The 19,591-nt window shown below is 53.9% G+C and overlaps 6 protein-coding genes across 6 annotated transcripts; 5 read left to right on the top strand and 1 right to left on the bottom strand.

Annotated features, from left to right (window-relative positions):
- Nucleotides 1-394: 394 nt before the first annotated feature.
- Nucleotides 395-2,077, top strand: JN550_011782 (uncharacterized protein; the record flags this gene model as incomplete). Its single annotated transcript, XM_049310185.1, has 1 exon — nucleotides 395-2,077. One exon carries the CDS (start codon nucleotides 395-397, stop codon nucleotides 2,075-2,077), a length of 1,683 nt encoding a protein of 560 aa, XP_049166281.1.
- A 480-nt stretch (nucleotides 2,078-2,557) lies between these two features.
- On the top strand, nucleotides 2,558-6,321 carry JN550_011781 (uncharacterized protein; the record flags this gene model as incomplete). The annotated part of the gene is made up of 5 exons (XM_049310184.1): nucleotides 2,558-2,889; nucleotides 2,941-3,496; nucleotides 3,547-3,892; nucleotides 3,949-4,116; nucleotides 4,232-6,321. 5 exons carry the CDS (start codon nucleotides 2,558-2,560, stop codon nucleotides 6,319-6,321), a joined length of 3,492 nt encoding a protein of 1,163 aa, XP_049166280.1.
- Nucleotides 6,322-7,090: 769 nt separating this feature from the next.
- JN550_011780 (uncharacterized protein) lies at nucleotides 7,091-9,664 on the top strand (the record flags this gene model as incomplete). The annotated part of the gene is made up of 1 exon (XM_049310183.1): nucleotides 7,091-9,664. The coding sequence occupies one exon, from the start codon at nucleotides 7,091-7,093 to the stop codon at nucleotides 9,662-9,664; it is 2,574 nt and encodes an 857-aa protein (XP_049166279.1).
- Nucleotides 9,665-11,480: 1,816 nt separating this feature from the next.
- On the top strand, nucleotides 11,481-13,178 carry JN550_011779 (uncharacterized protein; the record flags this gene model as incomplete). Its single annotated transcript, XM_049310182.1, has 6 exons — nucleotides 11,481-11,542; nucleotides 11,659-11,668; nucleotides 11,744-11,905; nucleotides 11,979-12,554; nucleotides 12,609-12,862; nucleotides 12,911-13,178. 6 exons carry the CDS (start codon nucleotides 11,481-11,483, stop codon nucleotides 13,176-13,178), a joined length of 1,332 nt encoding a protein of 443 aa, XP_049166278.1.
- Nucleotides 13,179-16,491: 3,313 nt separating this feature from the next.
- JN550_011778 (uncharacterized protein) lies at nucleotides 16,492-17,422 on the top strand (the record flags this gene model as incomplete). Its single annotated transcript, XM_049310181.1, has 2 exons — nucleotides 16,492-16,624; nucleotides 16,689-17,422. 2 exons carry the CDS (start codon nucleotides 16,492-16,494, stop codon nucleotides 17,420-17,422), a joined length of 867 nt encoding a protein of 288 aa, XP_049166277.1.
- A 404-nt stretch (nucleotides 17,423-17,826) lies between these two features.
- Nucleotides 17,827-19,320, bottom strand: JN550_011777 (uncharacterized protein; the record flags this gene model as incomplete). The annotated part of the gene is made up of 1 exon (XM_049310179.1): nucleotides 17,827-19,320. The coding sequence occupies one exon, from the start codon at nucleotides 19,318-19,320 to the stop codon at nucleotides 17,827-17,829; it is 1,494 nt and encodes a 497-aa protein (XP_049166276.1).
- Between the last annotated feature and the right edge of the window lie 271 nt (nucleotides 19,321-19,591).

The raw sequence follows: 19,591 nt of genomic DNA, 5'->3' as shown, positions 1-19,591 counted from the left end.
TCTGCTCGTGTATTTTAAGTTCGTGTGTGGCATACCAGGCTCTGGTGTTTCGGAGACAGCTGCACGCCGTGGTCAAAAGGACGTAAACCCACCACTCTCATCATGCTGGGCGCCTCAGAAGTAACAGACAAAATCGTTCAACAGTCTGTCATTCTAGGGACTCCTCTCAAACCGAGAAGATACATCCGCTCAACCCAGAGCGCTTCTTTGCCTTCAAACATATACAGAAACCCTCAAGTACCTTACTATATCTTCAACAATTACCATTCAAGCCTCAGTCCTTGCTGTGATCAGAATGGAGGCTCGGTTGGTACAACAACGAACAAATTGCCTTGCAGCTATGCCACCGGATAACTCAGTTTTCGCAAGGTTTAGGCTGCTGAGTTTGACAAAAATGCCGCCCGAAATAAGTATCATTATCATCATTGAGATTGGCGAACCGCGAAGCATCTGCAACTTTAGACTGGCTTGCCGAGAGTTCAACAAATACTTCGAGGGTTGCTGGCACACATCGCTTCGAACCATGGCGTCGCGGCTGTTTGCTGTCAACCTGAAGGACGCGCTTGCCATTGTTCGTTGCCCCCGGTCAACGGATTATAGTTCTCGCCAGGAGTTTCAGGAGAGCATGATATTGTTCTTCGACAAATATCAAACCCAAGAACTGTGCCAGTTACGGCTGGCTAATAAGGATTCTATACCCTGGAGAGATGATTTTCGAGAGGTTGCCGTCAAAGAGTACACCTGCTTGTGGCAGCTGGCCCAGACGGTAGGCTTCTGGATCCACAACTGGACGAGAACGCTCGCGCAGTCTCCAGCTCACGACTTACCACTCGATCACTTCCATCCAACCACCGATGGGCGTCAATTTTGCTCCGAGAACGAATTTCGGAGAATTCAAAGAGGGTTCTTACGATTTCAACTATATTGCAAAGCATTCTATCAGCACCCTACGTCGCCGTTGTTTCCCAGCGATAGGCAGAGGATAAATCTCATGTTCGGATCTAACACCTTCCTAAGGTCGGGCCATTGCGCTCACGGGGACCCAAGACAGCAGGATAAAGAAGCTCTGACAAAGAATCTGGAGTCATCCCGAAGCCCTTGGGAAGTTGAGGAGGTTATGTGCGCCTTCAACTTTGTCTACTTATACCACCAGAGGAGACTAAGCCGCATTAGAGCCTCGTATCTGCAAGACCTCAGACGTCATGCCCGAGACGTCGGCGAGGCATGGCCCACTATTTATGCGGCGTACACAGCAACCTACAGACACAACCTGTCTCTGCATTGGTTAAACGATGAAACAGTTGATTCCAAAGTCCTTGCGGCCATGACGTCGATGGGACTCGACTGGTTGACCCACGTACACCATCTTGAAGATTCAAATTTGCTTCAGAATCTACGTCGTCTGCTGCCCCAGATCAAAGCTACAGATTACCGCAGTCGCCTGTGCCACATCATATGGGATTTTCTGAAGCTGAATACGCCTTGGCTACGATACAATACCAGCATGGTTCGGCAAGTCGCAGCTGAGAAAGACGAATTAGCAGATGTCGATGGAGTGTGGTTTCGATACAACGACCGCTTGTACAATAATGGCTACCTATGCTGGCTCCGTCACATAATGGTCCCGAATGAAGAGGATGCTGTGAACGAGGCACACATGCACGAGGAGGAGTGGGGGATTGAACTAGAGGATGGGCAAAGCCCACAACATATCCCCGGCTTGGAACGGGATCATGTTCAACGGGTCACGATGATGCCCCTTGTGTCAAGAATCAGGGCCGAGGCATGGGTTTTCTGGGACAGCAAGACAGTGGACGAGCGGCTTAGACTTGAATTCCCTGGCTATCTATCCGACACGAAATTCGATTTCTACGGGACTAACCAGCCTGAGGGATTCTTCCCGCTGCCGAATGCCCAAGAGCTGGGACTGACACGTTCTCTCTTGCTAAGGTCGAGTTTAACGGCCATGCCTATCACGTTGGCTGCATACATGGAGTTGAGAAGGAAGTATGGGTCTCAGGCAGGAGAATGGGCTCAGAGCCTCACGATGCATCAGAGCAGCTGGGACTTTTCATAGGCATGTACATGACCAATATCATGCACTGGCCTCTAGGCGCCTCAGTATACATAGCGCATTAATATAGTAAAGCATTCCAGCGCAAACATGCCCGCGAATGTGTACAACAACTCATGTGTTCAGTTTTAAGGCACTTGTTCAATCCAATGCCCTAGGTGTAATTATGGCAGGCTATATTTTAACGTTACAGGTAAGTAATAGTGCAATTTGGAGTTGCTGAGGACGCGGGGCTGATCATACTCTGCCGCGAAAGTCAGGATATCATTGGTTCGCTAATACTAAGGTCATGTGAATATGCAGAACCGCCGCATTATGCCCTGCCAGGCTCTCCCACAGGTCTGGCATCATTCATCATCACCAGCTGCTTGACGGTCGCGATACTACTCTACGAGCATAGTGTGGCGCCATGATACTTGCGATACCGTATCCGAATGCGCACGCACCCGGCGATTCAACTGACATTGTCGACCAGTCGGCATTATGAACAGCGATCGGAAGCCCAAAGTGTTCAGGCTGCGGCAACTACCCCGCGATGCTACGGAGTCCCAAACGCTGGTCTTTCTCAGCAAAGGTCTAGGCGGTATACGAGTCGATGACATACACATATATTCATTGGCGACGAGCCTGAGTCCCTGGCGACCAACTAAAACGGCCACACTCATGTTTGACTCACCTCCTCCTCTAACCGAGCAACATAAAGAAGAAGACGAATGGCAAATCACAGTGATGGGACTTGAAAAGCCTCTGATATTAGATACTCATTTTCGTGGGCTAACACCGCTTCGCGACCCAACTTCGGAGCACAGTTTCGAGTAAGTCACCCGATTCTTGATATTGAACACAACTGACGCCGTTGCGCAAAGCTGCATCTCACTCTCGGGGCTCTCAAGTCACCCATTCGGGTCATGGCAGCCCAAAAAGAGCGACAAAACACTCATGTGGATCAGAGACGAATTACCCTTTGATCTGCCTCAGCTCAGGCCAGTCGTTTATGGTTACGAGACGCCATTGCCTAGAAGCAGATCATTCCAGAGTATCGATGATCTCGCGTCGCAACTCATTAGCCATTTGGAATCCAGTGGATGGACTTCGTTGAGCGCAAAGCCACTCGTGTTCCTGGCTCATAGCCTTGGAGGACTCGTCCTCAAGCGCGCCATTGTGGCACTTGCCAACAGGGGCGATGGCGATATGGCCATCCGTATTACTGGAGGTATCTTCTTCGGGGTGCCGAACTTCGGTATGGAGCAGTCATCGTTTCGATCAATGGCCAAGGGGAATCCCAACGAGCCATTGGTAGATGATTTATCCCACGATTCGCCGTGGCTGCAACGCCTCGAATCACAATTCAATGGCATTTCCTTCCTACAGAAGATGAGAATGTTCTGGGGCTATGAAACGTGCACATCGCCCACCTTAGTAGTGAGTATACTCCTCCTAGGGACGAAATGCCTGGAGCTGATTTTGGATAGCTAAATGATGATGGTAAATTTGTGGCGGGCGCTGATGTGATTCTTGTTACGCCCCAATCCGCCACACGGGGTTTACTAGAATCAGATGAAAGCCTGACATTTCCACTCAATGAAAACCATTCCAATATCGTCAAGTTTTCTCGAAATCATGAAGATTACAATGTTGTTGTGGGAAAGATTGCTCAGATCTGCAACATCCCACCTGACCGCGTTGCTTCTAGCGAGGCGAATGAAAGCCATCCAAATAGTTCGACCTCTAGCCGGATGAGATTACCCAAGCTTCCACTGGGTCGAGATTCCACACTCAGTAGTTCAGCTCAGCCAAGCGATAGAAAACTATTAGATGGTAGGCTCGAACTCAAGATAAACAACCAGTCCCCAACTAACAATAGCCGATTTCAGTCTTACTTCGTTCACTAAAAGCGCCGGCGCGAGACAGTCGCATGAATGAGATTGAACCACATTTCCGCAATACGTTCGACTGGATATTTGACAAGCCAGAAAGTGGCTTTGTCCACTGGTTGGAGGTTGGAGAAGGAGCATTTTGGATCAATGGCAGCCCTGGATCAGGTAAATACGCTTGATTTCTCTCTCAATCCTAAGACAGGTCCCCTGAGAATCTGGTGTCGCAAAACTCAGCTTTATCGGAGAGAAACCGCATTGAAAGTCTCTGACCGTCATGCAGGGAAGTCTACTCTCATGAAGTACATATTCAACGATCATCGAACCCGCGAACTTCTCCACGATTTCAGAAACCCAGGCGATGAAGTGTTTGCAGGATTCTTCTTCCATCATCGCGGCTCACCAGAGCAGAAGTCCTTCGATGGATTACTCAGAAGTATTCTTAGCCAGGTTCTGGAACAAATCCCAAAGGTCAGCCAGATCCTTGGTTGCCTTATCAAACAAGATGATTCCGGAGAGCTTGTGTTCCCGGATTGGTCCACTCTTATGTTGGAAGAAGCCTTCAACATGATTTTGAACCAACAGCGATTCAGGTTGAGAATTTTACTCTTCATGGATGCGTTAGACGAATATCATGGGCGGCCTGAATTCATCGGCAACTTCGTCGAAAGTCTCGTGAACAGAGATAACACATCCTTAACACATCTGAAGTTATGCTTCTCTAGCCGCCCTTGGACTGCATTCACGACCCGTTTCACGGACTACGTGAGCCTCACGATTCAAGACTTCACCAAGGGTGATATCCGCCGTTATTGTCTCGGGGCGATGGACGCTAAACTTTCCATTGATATATCTATCCGTATGGAAGACTTGATATCGCACGTCGTCAACCGGTCTAAGGGTGTATTTCTGTGGGTCAAATTGGTAGCAAGCGACCTTGCTAGCGCCGCCAACTCAGGATGCAGTGAGGAGGACTTGGAACGACTCCTACAATCTCTACCCGATGAGCTAAGCGACTACTACGCAGAAATCGTCCGAAGGACGCCGATCACATCTCGTTGGACTCTTTACGCCATGCTAGAAATCACAGCTCGATCCATATATCCCTTGAGCGGGCCTGAACTCATAGGTGCAGTCGAGTGTTCCCGATGTTCGACTTATGCAGAGGCAGTTTCGGAATCGGAGAGATTGCAGGTACTGAGAGGGCCATTATGCAAGGAGTATGCAGCAACTCAAATAAGAAATCACGCACAAGGTCTCGTGCAGATTCGGGGAGGCCACGCTGAGCTTTTGCATCAGACTGTCAAGGAATTCGTTGGCCGACCCAACTTCAGCGCTCTCGTCCTCGAAACCGAGGCCAAGGCCACCTTTGAAAACGGACATTCTTTCTTGTTCAAGTGGCTTTTGTCGCAACGCGATCACGTTGAGGAACGAGGGACTCGGGGTCCGACCGGGACTTTCGAGATTGAGACCTCGATCATGTATTATGCCAGAATGTCAGAGAAGACTACCGGCAGGAGCATGAGAGTATTTCTGAACAGTATCCCACCAGAAAGGTATACAGATATCGCCAGCAAGTGGTCAACAAGCGTGAAGAGCCCTCTTGGCTATGCCTCGTTAGCAGGCCTTCGTCTGTACTTCCGAGAATCGATCAAGCTGGACCCAGGATTCTTGCTCAACTGCGACAGACGCAACCAAGAATCCTTGATTTCGCTAGCTCTCTGGCTCTTCTGGCGAAAAAAGAACCATGGCAAAATACCAATCTCCCGATCTACCGAAGGCGCTGAGCTTGTCCGACTAATCCTAGAAAACGGCTACAGAATCGACAGCGAAAGAGAAGCATTTTCTGAGCTGGTCACTTATGTGGCCACGACTCCACCGAGAAACATACGGAACAAGTCCATAGACATCATCATTCGCTTTCTAGAACTTGGGCAGGATCCCAATGCGCCGATGACCATCTGGACATCTTTCCGCGAGAGAACTGCAGACGGAAGCGGGCCGCTGATCTGCAAGCCGCTGCACATCAGCCCGCCCGAAGTCGTGCCGTCTCTGATAGTTCACGGTGCGGATCCCAACGCCGAGGACTCGGAAGGCATGACGCCGTTGGACAGGCTGTACTACAACGTGTCGGTCGAGACGCAAATGGAGATCTTCCTTCGCGGGAGCCACAGGAGGACTGTAGCGGAGTCGTACCAGGTCGCTTGCATGCTGCTGGAGGCGGGTGGACAACGGACAGGAAAGGTAACGGACCGGGCCTGGCGCAGGCTCATGGATCTCTTCTCCAGAAACGGATATGATGTCGAGTCACTTGAACGTCTTGCTGGTAGTAGAGCCCGTTGGAAGAGATGGCCACTACCGTGGGGTTCGTGATGAAGCTTGATTGCCCTCATCGTTTATAAGACATAAACATCAAAATGGAGGCTATAAATTTTATGAAATACGCATTGCTATTTAACCAATGACAAGGGGGTTACAAAGCATAGGTGATCACTCCCTGTCCTGTAACTTGACATGGCTACGCCACAGCTCGTTTGAAGAGCCCAACGTATTCAGCCACACCTTTCTGCCCAGCCAGCCAGCCAGCCAGCACATCTTCGGGGTTGTCGGTTCTTACTCAGGTACCTTACCAGGTGCGCTTTCAGTTAGTCCCGGCCTGCCCGCCCCCGGTTGGCCACCCCACTCCACTTCCATTGGGAGCCGCGAGCTTTGCGACTGGGCACCGCAGACTAAGACGCAAGCTCGGTGTGTGTGTTGCTCCACGTCAACCACGTCAACCGAATGAATGTCTACCTCATGCCCATATCGTCAGTGCCCAATCTGCCTCCCCATTTGCACCACAGGAGCAATTCGCCAACCTTGTCGACGACACCTACGCCCTGCCTACGAGCGACAGACCGTATCTTCATTGAGCATCACTAGCACCCGCCCACAACCCTGCTGTCGCTGCCGCCGACCAGACAGCTTGGGCTAGCTGTTCGCCTGGCGATAGCTTCACAAGCCCCCATCCCATCCCGTCCCGTCCCCCGCTCCATCGCCCATTGGTTTGCAACCCCGACCCCGACCCCTGCGTTGTCACCATCGGACGAACCCGAACCGACACAGCTGCGCCGCGTCGTTGACATGCTAGACAACCGCCGAGATGGATCAAGAACCGATGACACTAGAAGATTGGCTGGACGACCTCAGCGTCCGCTTCATCATAAACCTCCCCGAGGAGGACCTCTCCTCCACCGCTCGTATATGCTTCCAAATTGAGGAGGCCCACTGGTTCTATGAGGACTTCATCCGCGTCATCGACCCTTCCCTCCCGCACATGGCCTTGAAGGACTTCTGTCTGCGCATGTTCCAGCATTGCCCCATCCTCGCTCCCTACGGACCAGAACAGCATCTCCATGCCTACCAAGAGTTTATGCAGTACAAGACCCGCATACCCGTCCGCGGCGCCATCCTGCTCAACCACGAGATGGACAGCACTGTTCTGGTCCGTGGCTGGAAGTCCAATGCGAGCTGGAGTTTTCCGCGCGGCAAGATCAACAAGGACGAGGATGATCTCGACTGCGCCATCCGGGAGGTCTACGAGGAGACAGGCTTTGAGATCCGCGAGGCTGGGCTCGTCCCCGACGACAGAAATGTTAAATACATCGAGGTCACTATGCGCGACCAACATGTCCGCCTCTACATCTTCCGGGACGTGCCCATGGACACTGTCTTCGAGGCAAGGACGAGGAACGAGATTGGCAAAATCCAGTGGTACAACCTGCAGGATCTTCCGGCGTTTCGTAAGAAGAAGGGCGCAAAGCAGGAGCCCAACGGAGCCAGCGTGGCTACGAATGCTAGTAAATTCTACATGGTGGCACCCTTCCTCGTTCCCCTCAAGAAATGGGTCATGAGCCAGAAACAGCACGACGCCAAGAGGGCTGCACGACATGGCGAACACATGCCGCCTGCCGTGGTCGAGGATGATGTGTTCGTCGACGATGGCAATGTGCAGCAATTCCAATCATCCGCCTACCCCCAGGTGAACCAGCCCCAACCCGGATCGTACGCATACGCCGAGCAGCAACTCCGGGATTTCCTCAACGGTGAGCCACAGCAACCACAGCATCATCTAGCATCGGCAGCTCAGGCAGCTCCAGTGCCTCTAAGCGACAACCAGCAGGGGGAAGCTCTGCTGTCGATGCTCCAGGCTAAAGAGCCGATGGGGAGCCACGCCCCTGCACCTACTGCCGGATCTGCGCAGCACCAGTATCCCCACACGCCAATGAATCATGCATTCACTCAGGTGCAGCCTCATAGCCCGCACTACCATCATGCTTCCCAGCGCCTGCCTCACGGTGCTTTCGAGAACCCTCCCCAATTCCCTATCGAGGCCCAATCAGCTTCCGGCTACCAATCACAGCAATACCAACAGCACCAAGTCAGGCCACAAGTCCATATGAGCACTGATGCACATGGGCGCTCTAACTTCGTCGTATCTCCCCGCCAGCATCACAACCAGCCCCAACTTCTTCACCCCCAGCCTCAGCCTCCGCAAGTACAGCAGGCGCTGCTCATGCGTGGCATGCTAGGTACACCCGGACTGCATGATCAGCAAGCCCGTCCGGGCCAAGCTCAGAACCCTCAGAACTTGAACCAATATCAGCAGCCCAACACTGCCCCCATGCAGAGCCACCCAGCAGGGCCTAGAATGCAAGCTCATCCCTCGGCGCATTCCATGGGTTTGCTAAACATGTTCAAGGAGAACACTGCTCAACCCCATGTCGCCCAGGACGCAAATCAGCCAAGACAGGTCCCTCCGACCGACAAACACCGGTCCGGTCTCCTTGGCATGTTCAAGCAGGGAGAGCCATTCAAGGCTGGGAACATGGGAAACCAAAATATTTCGCCCTCCCAAACCCAGTCTGCCGCCTCGGTACCAAAGCCTGTTCAGAATGTCTCGACAGCTGATACACTGCGGACCGCAGCAGAGGAGAATGGCCGTCCGCTAGTAATGAACCCAGAGCTGAACTTGCCCTTCGGGGCTCTCTCAATCGCTTCACGGCCCAAGCCTGGTCAACCCGGACCGGGACAACCTACCTCTGGGTCGGCTTCGAGAACCCAAGCTTACGGCGCCCAACAAAGTCCGACCTTCAGCAAGCCTTCTCCACAGTTTGCTCCACCCGGCCCTCACCGGAGAGACAGTGCCGGCCGGGCTCCAAGCCAGCTCTCACAGCAGTCGTTCAGCCAGCATTCTGGGCAGCCCGCCGTTCAACAAACCCGGACACTGAGTTATCCTTACGGAGATAGCACTCAGCGGAATGTGTCTGCTTCCGACATGACAATCTCACGGGTACCCGACTCATCAGCTTTACCGCTGCCCAACTTGTTGCGCCCGCGCCAGGAGCAATCCACTGAGCAGCGCAGCCAGCTCCTCTCGCTCTTCAGTAAGGAAAAGGGCCCTACTGCTCCTACGCCGCCTGCCAACCCCGCCACGGATCAGAAGAACCATCTTCTGTCTCTGTTCGGTCCCAGCAAGGGCAAGGAGTCGGTATCCATGTCATCGGCCGATGTCGCGCGGCCAAGATCGCGCGTCGCGTCCATCGCCTCTGGGGCCGGTGGAGATGGCATGGGTAGCAGGCGAGGAAGCCAGACGACACCTAACCCGCTGTCGCCGGCTGACCAAAGCTTTCTACTGAGCTTCCTTAAGACGAAGTCGGAGACTGCGTCACGCTAGGAGATTGATGCAGAACGAGGCTCTCGCAGTTCCAACCCAGAACCGGACAGGCGGTCAAACCTGTCGATACAATGGGATGTGTTGGAGCTGTGAGCCCTGTTCTCGCCGAGCCAAGACAGAATGAACGCGATCTTTTTCCCTTTCTATGTCATGATTGGAATTTGCGAGTTTTGGGGGCATTTCAAGGATCAAATCATGGGAATGGGAGGATGCATAGCGTTTCTCTATACCCCATATTGCTTTCTTGCCTTTGTCAGGTATAGCGTTGTAGAAGTCACAGCTAAATAATCGACGATGGTTTTCCAATGCACACAGTGCACCTGACTCTGAATCGACGCAAGGGCCGACGAAGATACTGCCAACGTCGCCCGCGGGCGGGACAGTAAATGCGATTTCCGCGATGTCGGGCCGGGAAAGTTAGCTGTATCCCGCGTGGCTGCTCCTTGACTTCTGGTTCGACGTACACAGGGGATTGTACACGGCTCTATGCCCTCTCCCATTCCCTGCCCGTGCTCAGGGCGCTTCCTGCGAGTGACTAATTGGCTGCTGGAGCCAGGCTATTCCCATCAGCGCACATTAAAATGCAGCCAGCATACCTTGATCACACATCAACCGGGCCAGTTTGTCTGTATGCGCCCGAGAGCAGCACCAACATGCGCGCCTTCGAGCCCGGTCGAGACTGGGGGGATGACCGGGCCGAGATAGCACCTCTTTGTAGGTTGGCTAAGCGCCGGCGCTAGAGAGCCAAGCGAGGTGTGGCGGTCCCGTTGGGTCGGGTCGGGAAAAGTGGAGAACAAGCAATCGTCGCCGGCCTCGGCAAGCGATCCTGGGACGGGCTATCTTTTCGACACTTATTACTCTCTGTGGTTCCTACACTGTTCAAGTCTTCTCGGGTAAGACCCCAAGGCCACGCTAAGAAGTCAGCGAAGCAGCAGGTAAGCTGAATCCAATGCTTTTGAGCCGTTGTTGGTTGCAAGTATTGCGCGGCCAAGAGTCTACTTCAAAGTCGATTCTGACCCGCATTGCACCTACCACTCGCGGGGGATGTTTGATGAGCAAAGCAAGGCAGGTAATGGGAGATAGACGGCAAGATAGGTCAGCCGACCCATCAATACAAGGTGAATAAATGCATTGAGCCCCTCCACTACCGCAGGAACTGGGGGCAGTCTCGTCATACTGATTCTAACGTGGTCTAATCTTCCTCTCACTAGGCTGGTGTGGTCATCTCAACCCCCGGCGGCTCTACCTTTCAAACTGGCCAATCATTGTAAAGCGCGAGGACAGGACAGTAACCTGTCGCGACGAGAATAGGAAGAGGGCTAAACATAGGAAATAAAAGACCGACACTAGTAATTGGTGCCACGCCAAGTTCAAGGTTGCAAACAGAAAACCGCAATCCCAACAGCGCGGCACCATCAGTGGGGGCCAGTTGCTGAATATAAATGTCCGCCCTTGCACACTGTCAAGCCCAAAGATGCCAACAGCCGTAGACAGCCAAACCAACCCGTGCATCCGTCAAACGCCAATCCGTCCAATCGCCTGCGCTGCGTTTGGCAAGGGCGGCCCAGGAAATCGACTTTTAGGGTCCTCCGGGCCAGTCGTGCCTGCATCCTCCAGCAACTGCAGGGGTCCATCCATCCATCCATCCATTCATCCATCCCAGCTTCCAGGCCAAGACAAGGGTCCTCACTCGTTACATTTGCCTGTCGTTGGCAGCCGAGATCTCCCTTCTTTTGATTCATACCGACGTCCTCTGCCTTGAGAAATTTCGATAGCAGCGGGCTCCTCCGTCATATCTCCCTCTTCTCCACCAGAGATGGCGGCCACCGGTCACACGGTCACCATCGACCGGGCTTATTTCGAGACGCTACTACGAAAGTAAGTCCAGCGTCGCCTCCATCTGCCTGACCGTCGCTTCCATTCATCTTTTCTTCTTCTGTCTCCCGCGGTTGGGAAAATTTCCCTCTTAGCTGACCACGGTCTTTTCTGTCTAGGGCCAGTTTTGTATGTGATTTGGCGTCCCGACGCCAACCACGCATCTTGACGTGTAGAACCCTCTTCCCTAACAATAAGCTCCAGGGAAATGGCGAATACACGACGAATGTGCCTCCACCACCCGGGGCTCAGGACGTGACTGTCGTCTCTAAGGCGGACCATGAGCAACTTCTCTCCATTGCACGCCAATATGCGAGTTTGCGAGCCAATCTGATGAATGGCGGAGTAGACGAGAACACCATTGATGTAAGTGTGTGTCTCATGGCTGACTTGGATGTCAACCGTGCTGCCAATGGCCAGGGCTGCTAAACATACGCAGCTGTTGAGCCAAGATGATACGAGTCTTCGAATGCAGCACCTTGCTGTTCAGTCCGCATCTAGCATCCCTCCTCACGAGAAGGCAGACTGTTCTGGTAGTGATGGTGCAATTGCCTTGAAGCCGCAGATATCATGGAAATCTGGACCTCGACAGACCTCGCTCGAGACTGACAGGAATGGCTACGACCATTACAACAATGCCTCCGCTAACAAGTCGGTCAAGTGCCGGTCAGATTGGGCAGACGGTGACGATGACAACTTTTCGACTCCGCACTCATTCGATGCCCAGACCACCCGTGCGGCCCAGAATTTAAGTCCCGACCAATTTTCCCAGCCTCAACGGTCATCCAACAAGCCTTACTATGCCCGAATGTGCAAGCGAACCATCACACTAGCGGGGATCCCTGAGGGCACTACATACGAGGATATTACCAACGTCGTACGAGGTGGCATGCTTCTGGAGATATATATCAAAGCACACGAGCATTCTGCGCTGGTTTCCTTCCTCCTTGAGAAGGATGCCGTGCGTTTCTACGAGTATTCGCGCGAGAACGATCTGTATATCAACCACAAGCGTGTAAGTCGACACTCAGGAAGCCGAGGCGGAGAGAAACTGACTTGACGCTCATAGATTTTTATCAAGTGGGCAGACCGACAGTTTCATCTACCTGGCCATGTTGCCGGTAAAATCTCTCAGGGAGCCACACGAAACATGGTCATCCGCCGCTGCGATCCTAAGCACACCGAGGACAGTGTCCGTGACGACCTTGAACACATTCACAACCTTGTTGTTATCAAGATTGAGTTCCTTGGAGGAAGCTGCTACATCAAGACCAACTCCGTCCACAATGCAATGTTTGCCCGTACTTGCATGATGAGCCGAGCGTAGGTGGTCGGGCTTGTATGATTGGCGTGAGCTAATGACGCGTCTAGCAAATATAAGGGCTCAAGAATCGACTGGGACACCGATGAATGCGAGCAACCTCTAGAGAGCGCCCGAAAGCTCTCTCTACCTAGGCCCTCTCCTCCCCGATCCTCCTCTCCCAAGTATCAGCATGTGTCTCCGATGAAGAAGCCAGTCGTTAAGGTACGAAACCGCTTCGCGGGACTTCGATTGGATGATGACGATGACATGAGTGACGAGGAGTTCTACAGTTCAACTGAGTTTGCTCCCGCGAGCACTGTCGATGTGACTGCGTGAGGACAATCCTACCGCGAACGCACCGACTGTTGAGCGGATGGTATGTAGGGCTATCCACCTAGCAACAGGATTAGCCTAGTTTGGGCCATGAGAGACATGATGTGTTCTCCGACATTTGAAACAAACCAGACAGTTGATGATGCGCTGCTTTTCCTCGTCAACTGGAACGACAGCTGGACCTGGTCCTGAGACCTGCATCTGCCAGCTTTCTACGCAGAGTTTTTGTGGAATTCAATTTCGCCTTCGGTCACAAGGGTTTGCTATTTCCAAACACCGTCATCAGAGCGCTGATGTATAACAATCTCGTTCAGAAGTCGAGGAAAGCTTCTCAGCGAGCTATGATGGAGTCGATGAATGGGATACTCTAGATGCGAGGCGGCCGAGAAGGGCGCATAGTGAATTCAGGCAGAGATTAGCCAGCCAACCCTACTTGTAGAGACTAATGCACTGATACACCGTCAGCGTAAGGGCCCAAGTATAATACCAACCCAGGTACTCAAATAGACCTGCTTCGTTACGAGTGATTCGTCCGGCATGCAACAAGCCCACCACCGAGGGTAGTACGCGTCACGTTTCACTTCGCAGAGTGCATACCGGAAATGTTACATTCTTAGATCAAATATGACTTCTCTATAGACAATCTGTTCCCGTGAGATTCTGACGGAAAGAGATCGACTTGAATACGTCAGGAGTTGGTCAGGCTGAGCTCAGAAATTCTGACATATGAGTGAGCTCCCACTGGTGAGATGAGACCATATAGTCATCAACAGGACTTGAATGAAAGAATGTGGACGGACTGGACATCGAGCTCGATGTTGTACATCGTAATCTAACCAGGACATAGTTCCATCTTTGTGGACTGTATCAAAAAGCATCGAGTATCAGCCGTGCTAAAGCTCGCCAAGTAGATGAGGTCCTTTCCCTAAACGCCTCTTTTCTCACGTTCGGCCTGCCAGTGGTGACAGCTTCAAGATACCGTAGGCTCAGCCTGTGACACACGGCTTGATTTATATGCCTGAGTGTGGGACTCTCGGACGCTGGAAATGGGATCGTGACCTCCATAGCATCATCATTATGAGAGGACAACTGTTGATTATACCTGCCGAGTATCATTTCCGATATCTGGCTGTGGATGGAAGACCTTCGAAACCGTACATAGCACAGATCAACCCAATCGGGGTGAGAGTTGGCGTGTGCGTGTCTACTGTAAATATCTCACGGTGCCATTGGCTTCTCAGCACACATGTTCCTGTTGCAAGTGCTTGCAACCTGGTTTGACACTACGCAGAACGCACAAGGTGAGATGATGGAAATGCATCTGGTGCTACCCTTCAGAACAGCCAGTATTGGTAACCACGGGCGGGCTGGTAGTTATTAGCCTCTTGCATGTTGAGTTAGTATACTTCAGCAACGGCGCCAACTCAATCTTAGATTGGAGATAACCTTGTTCCTTGCGGGAATCCCCTGCAGATGCGGCAAATGGTAGCGAGTACTATGTATGCGAGTCATGGCAGTGGTATATGGCTGTCGAATCCGGCGCGTAAGGCAGGTGTATAGAAACGCGGATGCGCGCGCAGAACCGTCGGACTAGCAGAAAAGCAACTGTTGACGATTCGATGGTCCTCTTACGTGAGGTGAGGGACGATTCCGAGGCGGCATGCTTGCACCAGCAAGAACTAGGTTTCGGGATTCCGACCTGTGCATGGCTTGGCTGCAGCGTGATGAGAACAAGCAGGCAACGCGCAGAACTTGGGACAGCCAAACTGGGAATCCAGCCCTTGGTTGCGTGGACCTGGTGGCCGTGGCGGGCAGATGAATGACCTCTCCATTGAATCCGAAACAGAGTGGTATGGAGTCAAGGACCCTCAATAGGGGATTGCAGATGAAGTCATTCGTGCTCCTTTTATCAATCAAGCGGTCGGCAATCGCAAAGCAAAATCCACATGTGCCGAAGGTGAGACAAAAGTAGTACGTACAACTATTTTTAGGCGCGTGTGCCCGGGTCCCGTTGTGCCGTAGTGCGTACTACGTAGTGCACAATAACTCAACTAGCGCTGCTTTGCTTTGGTGCCACCTCCAAGTTCGGCGTCCCGTGTCTGGTCTGACCCGCCCCACCCAGGAATCACATCACGAAGACGGGCACAGCTGCTCAATACGATCCTGGGGAGGATCATCGCTGGGCCGACCAGGGACCTGACCAAGTCTGGGTGGTTACAGCAGGTGCTACCTACCTACCTGCCTACCTACTATGCAGGTTACGTAGGTGGTCAGGAGCATTGCTCGTTCTGGCTGGCCGTCCAACGCTGCGCTCCTTGTCCGCAAATGTGTGTTTACCTCGCTCGCCTGCGTGTTGACGCCACCGTTGGCCGTGCAAAGTCTTCCCTGTGAAGGTGCTTGTCGGCTGGAGCCAGAGTGTGGCGGAGGTCGTTAGGTGGATGCAGACATCCACTCCACTACGAGACGTCGGCGGGTTGGCGGGTTACAAGACATACATTGCATGTGGGATATTCTGCTTCGCCTTCAGCTGGCCCAGCTAGAGCAGCCCAGATCACGTCCTCTCTCTTCTGCCAATCGCTCCACTGACGAGAGAGGACTTTTGGGGCTCTTTTGGCTCCCAGCAGACTTTCAGCCAGTGCCTGGCGTGCCGCATGAAAACCCATTCAATACGCATCGGCGCCAAACCCGTCTCGGGCTGGTGCGATCCAACGCTGTTCGTGTTCGCCCATCCCCGGGCCAGGAAAACAGGTAGCACCCCTGCGCGCCGGCCGGCTGGTGGGCTGCACTCTAATAAACGGACCAGGCCAAATCGTCGTCCTTTTCTCTCCCCCCTGCCAGCCTGCTGGCTCCTCCGTCGTTTTCAATCATCGTCAATTCTCCTTCGATCTTAATGATTGCTCTTCACCACCGGGATTAGACCTCTCTGATCCGACACTCGCTTTTTTCCACGCTCACACATCTACTCCGTCTTCTTTCGCTCGCTCGCTTCATTTTTTGAGACAGACCCCCGGTGGCCCGCCCTCTGGCCTAAATTAATCTCAGTCGCGGCGTCTTGTTGTTTTTCCCCAGCGACCATCCCGTAGACGCACGGTGGGCAGAAAAGGGGCCCTCCTTCAGCAGCGACCCGACCATTCGACGTGCGACGTGAGACACGCACAACTCTAAACCGCCTTGTGACGAGAGCTATCCGGACGTGTCACAGCATATCTTCGGATTGTAGCTGGAGTTTGATTTGGGTTGGGACGCCCATCCGGAGACTCGATTGAGATCCTCCCTCTTCCGCATTCCAGCACTCGAGACAAACCATCAACCAAATATGAAGGGTCCCAGGAGTTTTGGTCAGCTCTTGACCGCCGCAGTTGCCCTTTCTTCCACAGTATCGGCATGGCCCGGCTGGCTTCCAGAGATTGACGCTCTCGTCGTACGGCAGGATGACGCGACCACAACAGGTACGCCCCAGAAGATGTTTCCGCCTCCCCGTTTCGTGACTGTATCGCTGACCCAATCCCACAGCTGAGGAAACCGGCACCCCGACCGCCGACTCGGAGACGACAAAGGAGACGGCCACAGCAACGGACAAGAACACTGGTCCCATCACCACGAACCTAAACACTGGCGGCCAGACGGATTCGGACACGGCCACCAAGACTTCGGGAGGAAGCGACAAGTCGTCCGGCAGTGGCAAGACGACGGCTACGTCGCACAAGACTTTCAATGCCCAGGATCCCGCTGGAGGAGTCTCCATGATCACCCCCGCAACCGCATCCCACACGCAATTATACCGGCTGGGCGACACCATCACTTGGGTTTGGAACTACACTTCGTTGCAGGGCACGCCCACCGCTCTCGATCTGCTAGTCTCGTGCAGCGCCGTCACCCAGAGCTGGACCCTGACACAGAACATGAGCTACGAGGCGACAGGCAGCTTCACCTGGGACACCAACGGTTATCAGGCGACGGCTGTAGAGCAACCTTTGCTCACCCAGGAATATACCATGGTTCTATACGATGCCGACTCCTCCGTTTCCGCCACAGCCGAGGCCGGTTACTTGGGCGTCTTCAACCAGTTTACCTTTGGCCTGTACCAACCTCAATCATACAAGAACCTGACTGAGTGGAACTGCGTTACCTGTAGTGCTGCCATGGGTGATCTAGACCGACAAGCTCTGAGATTCGCCTTCGGCATGGCCACACTCACAGTGCTGAGCTTCACGTGGTTTGTTGCCGGTTTCGGCGCACTTGTATAGAAGGTTTAGATCTTCACATGTTTATTGGCTGTCAATATCAAGACGTTTTCAGGGGAAGGGAAACGAGGAACATATCTTGGGTGCCCATGACACTAGTCTAATATGCTGGGTACGGCAAGATCAGATCATGAGTTTGGCGTTTATATCGGACTGAAAACCGGCGGAGCTAAATACTTACTAGGGTTATATTTTGCATATCACGATCTTTCGGAGCGGGAAATACTACAAACAAATAGCTTAATACCGAATGCAACATTGCATGCATCTATCATCCCTTGTCGTATTATCGACCTGTTCACGTAGATGTGTTGCACACGCCCTTTTGGGCCTACTCTATGAATGCAGAAACAAGTAGTAGAGCGTAGATGTAACACATCTTATTCCCGGACCTTCTCGTCACGAACCTACACCATCCGTAACGTGAAGCCGCCGCCCCGTTCCTCCTTCTCCCTGCCCGCGAAGATGCCGCTGAAATCGACACTCCCCAGGTCCGCAGCCTTCTGTCCTCGCCCCGGCGCGTTCGGCGTCTCCCGCCGCCGCCGCCTCTCCTGGCCCGCCTTGCTCGGGAACGTTGGGAACATGTCCTCGTGCTTCGGCTTGGGGTCCTGGGCAAAGTACTCGTGCTGCAGCATCTCCTTGGCGCTGGGCCGGCGGTCCGGGTCCAGGCTGAGGAGGCCGTTGAGCAGGGCGCTGCCGGCGGCCGTGAGCAGCGGGAACTTGGCCCGGATGACGGACCCCGTCGTGGCCGACGACTTGGGCAGGCGCAGGCTCCGGGCGTTGGGCAGGCGCCGGAACCCGGGCCAGACCTCCTCGGTCGGGATGCCGCACAGCTCGAAGATCTTGGTCAGCTCGTCGACCTCGTTGCGGCCCTGCAGCAGCGGCTCGCGCGTCAGCAGCTCGCCGAAGATGCAGCCCACGCTCCACATGTCGACGGCCGCCCCGTAGGTGCGCGCCCCCAGCAGCAGCTCCGGCGCCCGGTACCACAGCGTCACCACGAGCTGCGTCAGCTTGGGCGGCGCCGGCTCGCCCACGTAGCGCGCCATGCCGAAGTCGGCGATCTTGAGCCGCCCGCGGTTGTTGAGCAGCAGGTTCGACGTCTTGAGGTCCCGGTGCAGCACCCAGTTCTCGTGCAGGTAGGCCACGCCCGACGCCAGCTGCAGCATCAGCGTCTTGACCTCGGACGCCAGGAAGGGCTCCGGCATGTCCTCGAGGATGGACTTGAGGTCGTGCTCGACGAACTCGAGCACCAGGAAGATGGACTCGATGCGGCCCGGGGCCCCGCCGCTGCCGGCGGTGGCGGCGCCGTCGTTGACCACCACCTCGTGCAGCTCGACGACGTTGCGGTGGGAGCAGTCCTTGAGGATCTGGATCTCGCGCAGCCCCGTCTCCGGCAGTCCGACGCGGTTCTGCGCGCTGTCGTCGAGCTTGAGTCGCTTGAGCGCCACGACGCGGTTGTTCCGCAGATCCTTCGCCCGCGTCACCCAGCCGTAGGCACCCTCCTCGATGTCGTTCAGTTTATCGTAGTTCTCCACGCTCGGCGCGGGGCCGAAGCCGTTGCACTCGAAGCGCAGAAGTTTGGTGCCCTCGTCATCTTCTGGCTTGTCAGAGGGCTGCACCGATGCGGTTCCTTGTGCTTGCGGCCGGGCATCGGGGTCTGGTGTGAGTTTCCTTCGTTTCGCAGGTCGTCTGGCGTCGTCTTCGTCTTGGTCTTGTGGTGGTAGTGCTGCTGCTGCTGCCTGCTGTCGCGTTGCTGCTTCCGCGGCGCGGCGCTGTTCCTCCTCTGCGGCTTTGCGTGCTTTCTCGGCTTTCAGGCGCTTCTTCTCTTCCTTTTCTCGCTTGAGTTTCGCCTCGAGCGCAGCGTCCTCTTCGCTGTCGGCCCAGCGTGATTTGCCTGCCATAACGTCGAGAGGTTGGCTCGCGGTCGGCTTAGGCTCGTTGGTAGTGGATTGGCGGGCGGCTCAACTGGCCCGTTCTGGCAACGGGCAATTAGGATTCTGCCAGCTTTCGAGCAGCCTGCGTCCCAGTGGCCAAATCTCTCTATGGGGGTAGGATTCTGCAGTTGTGCAAAAGGGAGCTCGTACAGTAGATATTCGTAGTTGGCTTATCGTCGTATACCCTGACGTCAATTCCCAGGTATGGTAGGGAGATAACCGGCCTAAAATTTTTGGA

This window comes from Neoarthrinium moseri (genome assembly GCF_022829205.1).
Source record: "Neoarthrinium moseri strain CBS 164.80 chromosome Unknown scaffold73_Wmoseri_CBS_16480, whole genome shotgun sequence".
Lineage (NCBI taxonomy): Eukaryota > Fungi > Ascomycota > Sordariomycetes > Amphisphaeriales > Apiosporaceae > Neoarthrinium > Neoarthrinium moseri.
Note: the sequence above shows the minus strand (reverse complement) of the source record. Positions and strands in the feature narration are given on the sequence as shown.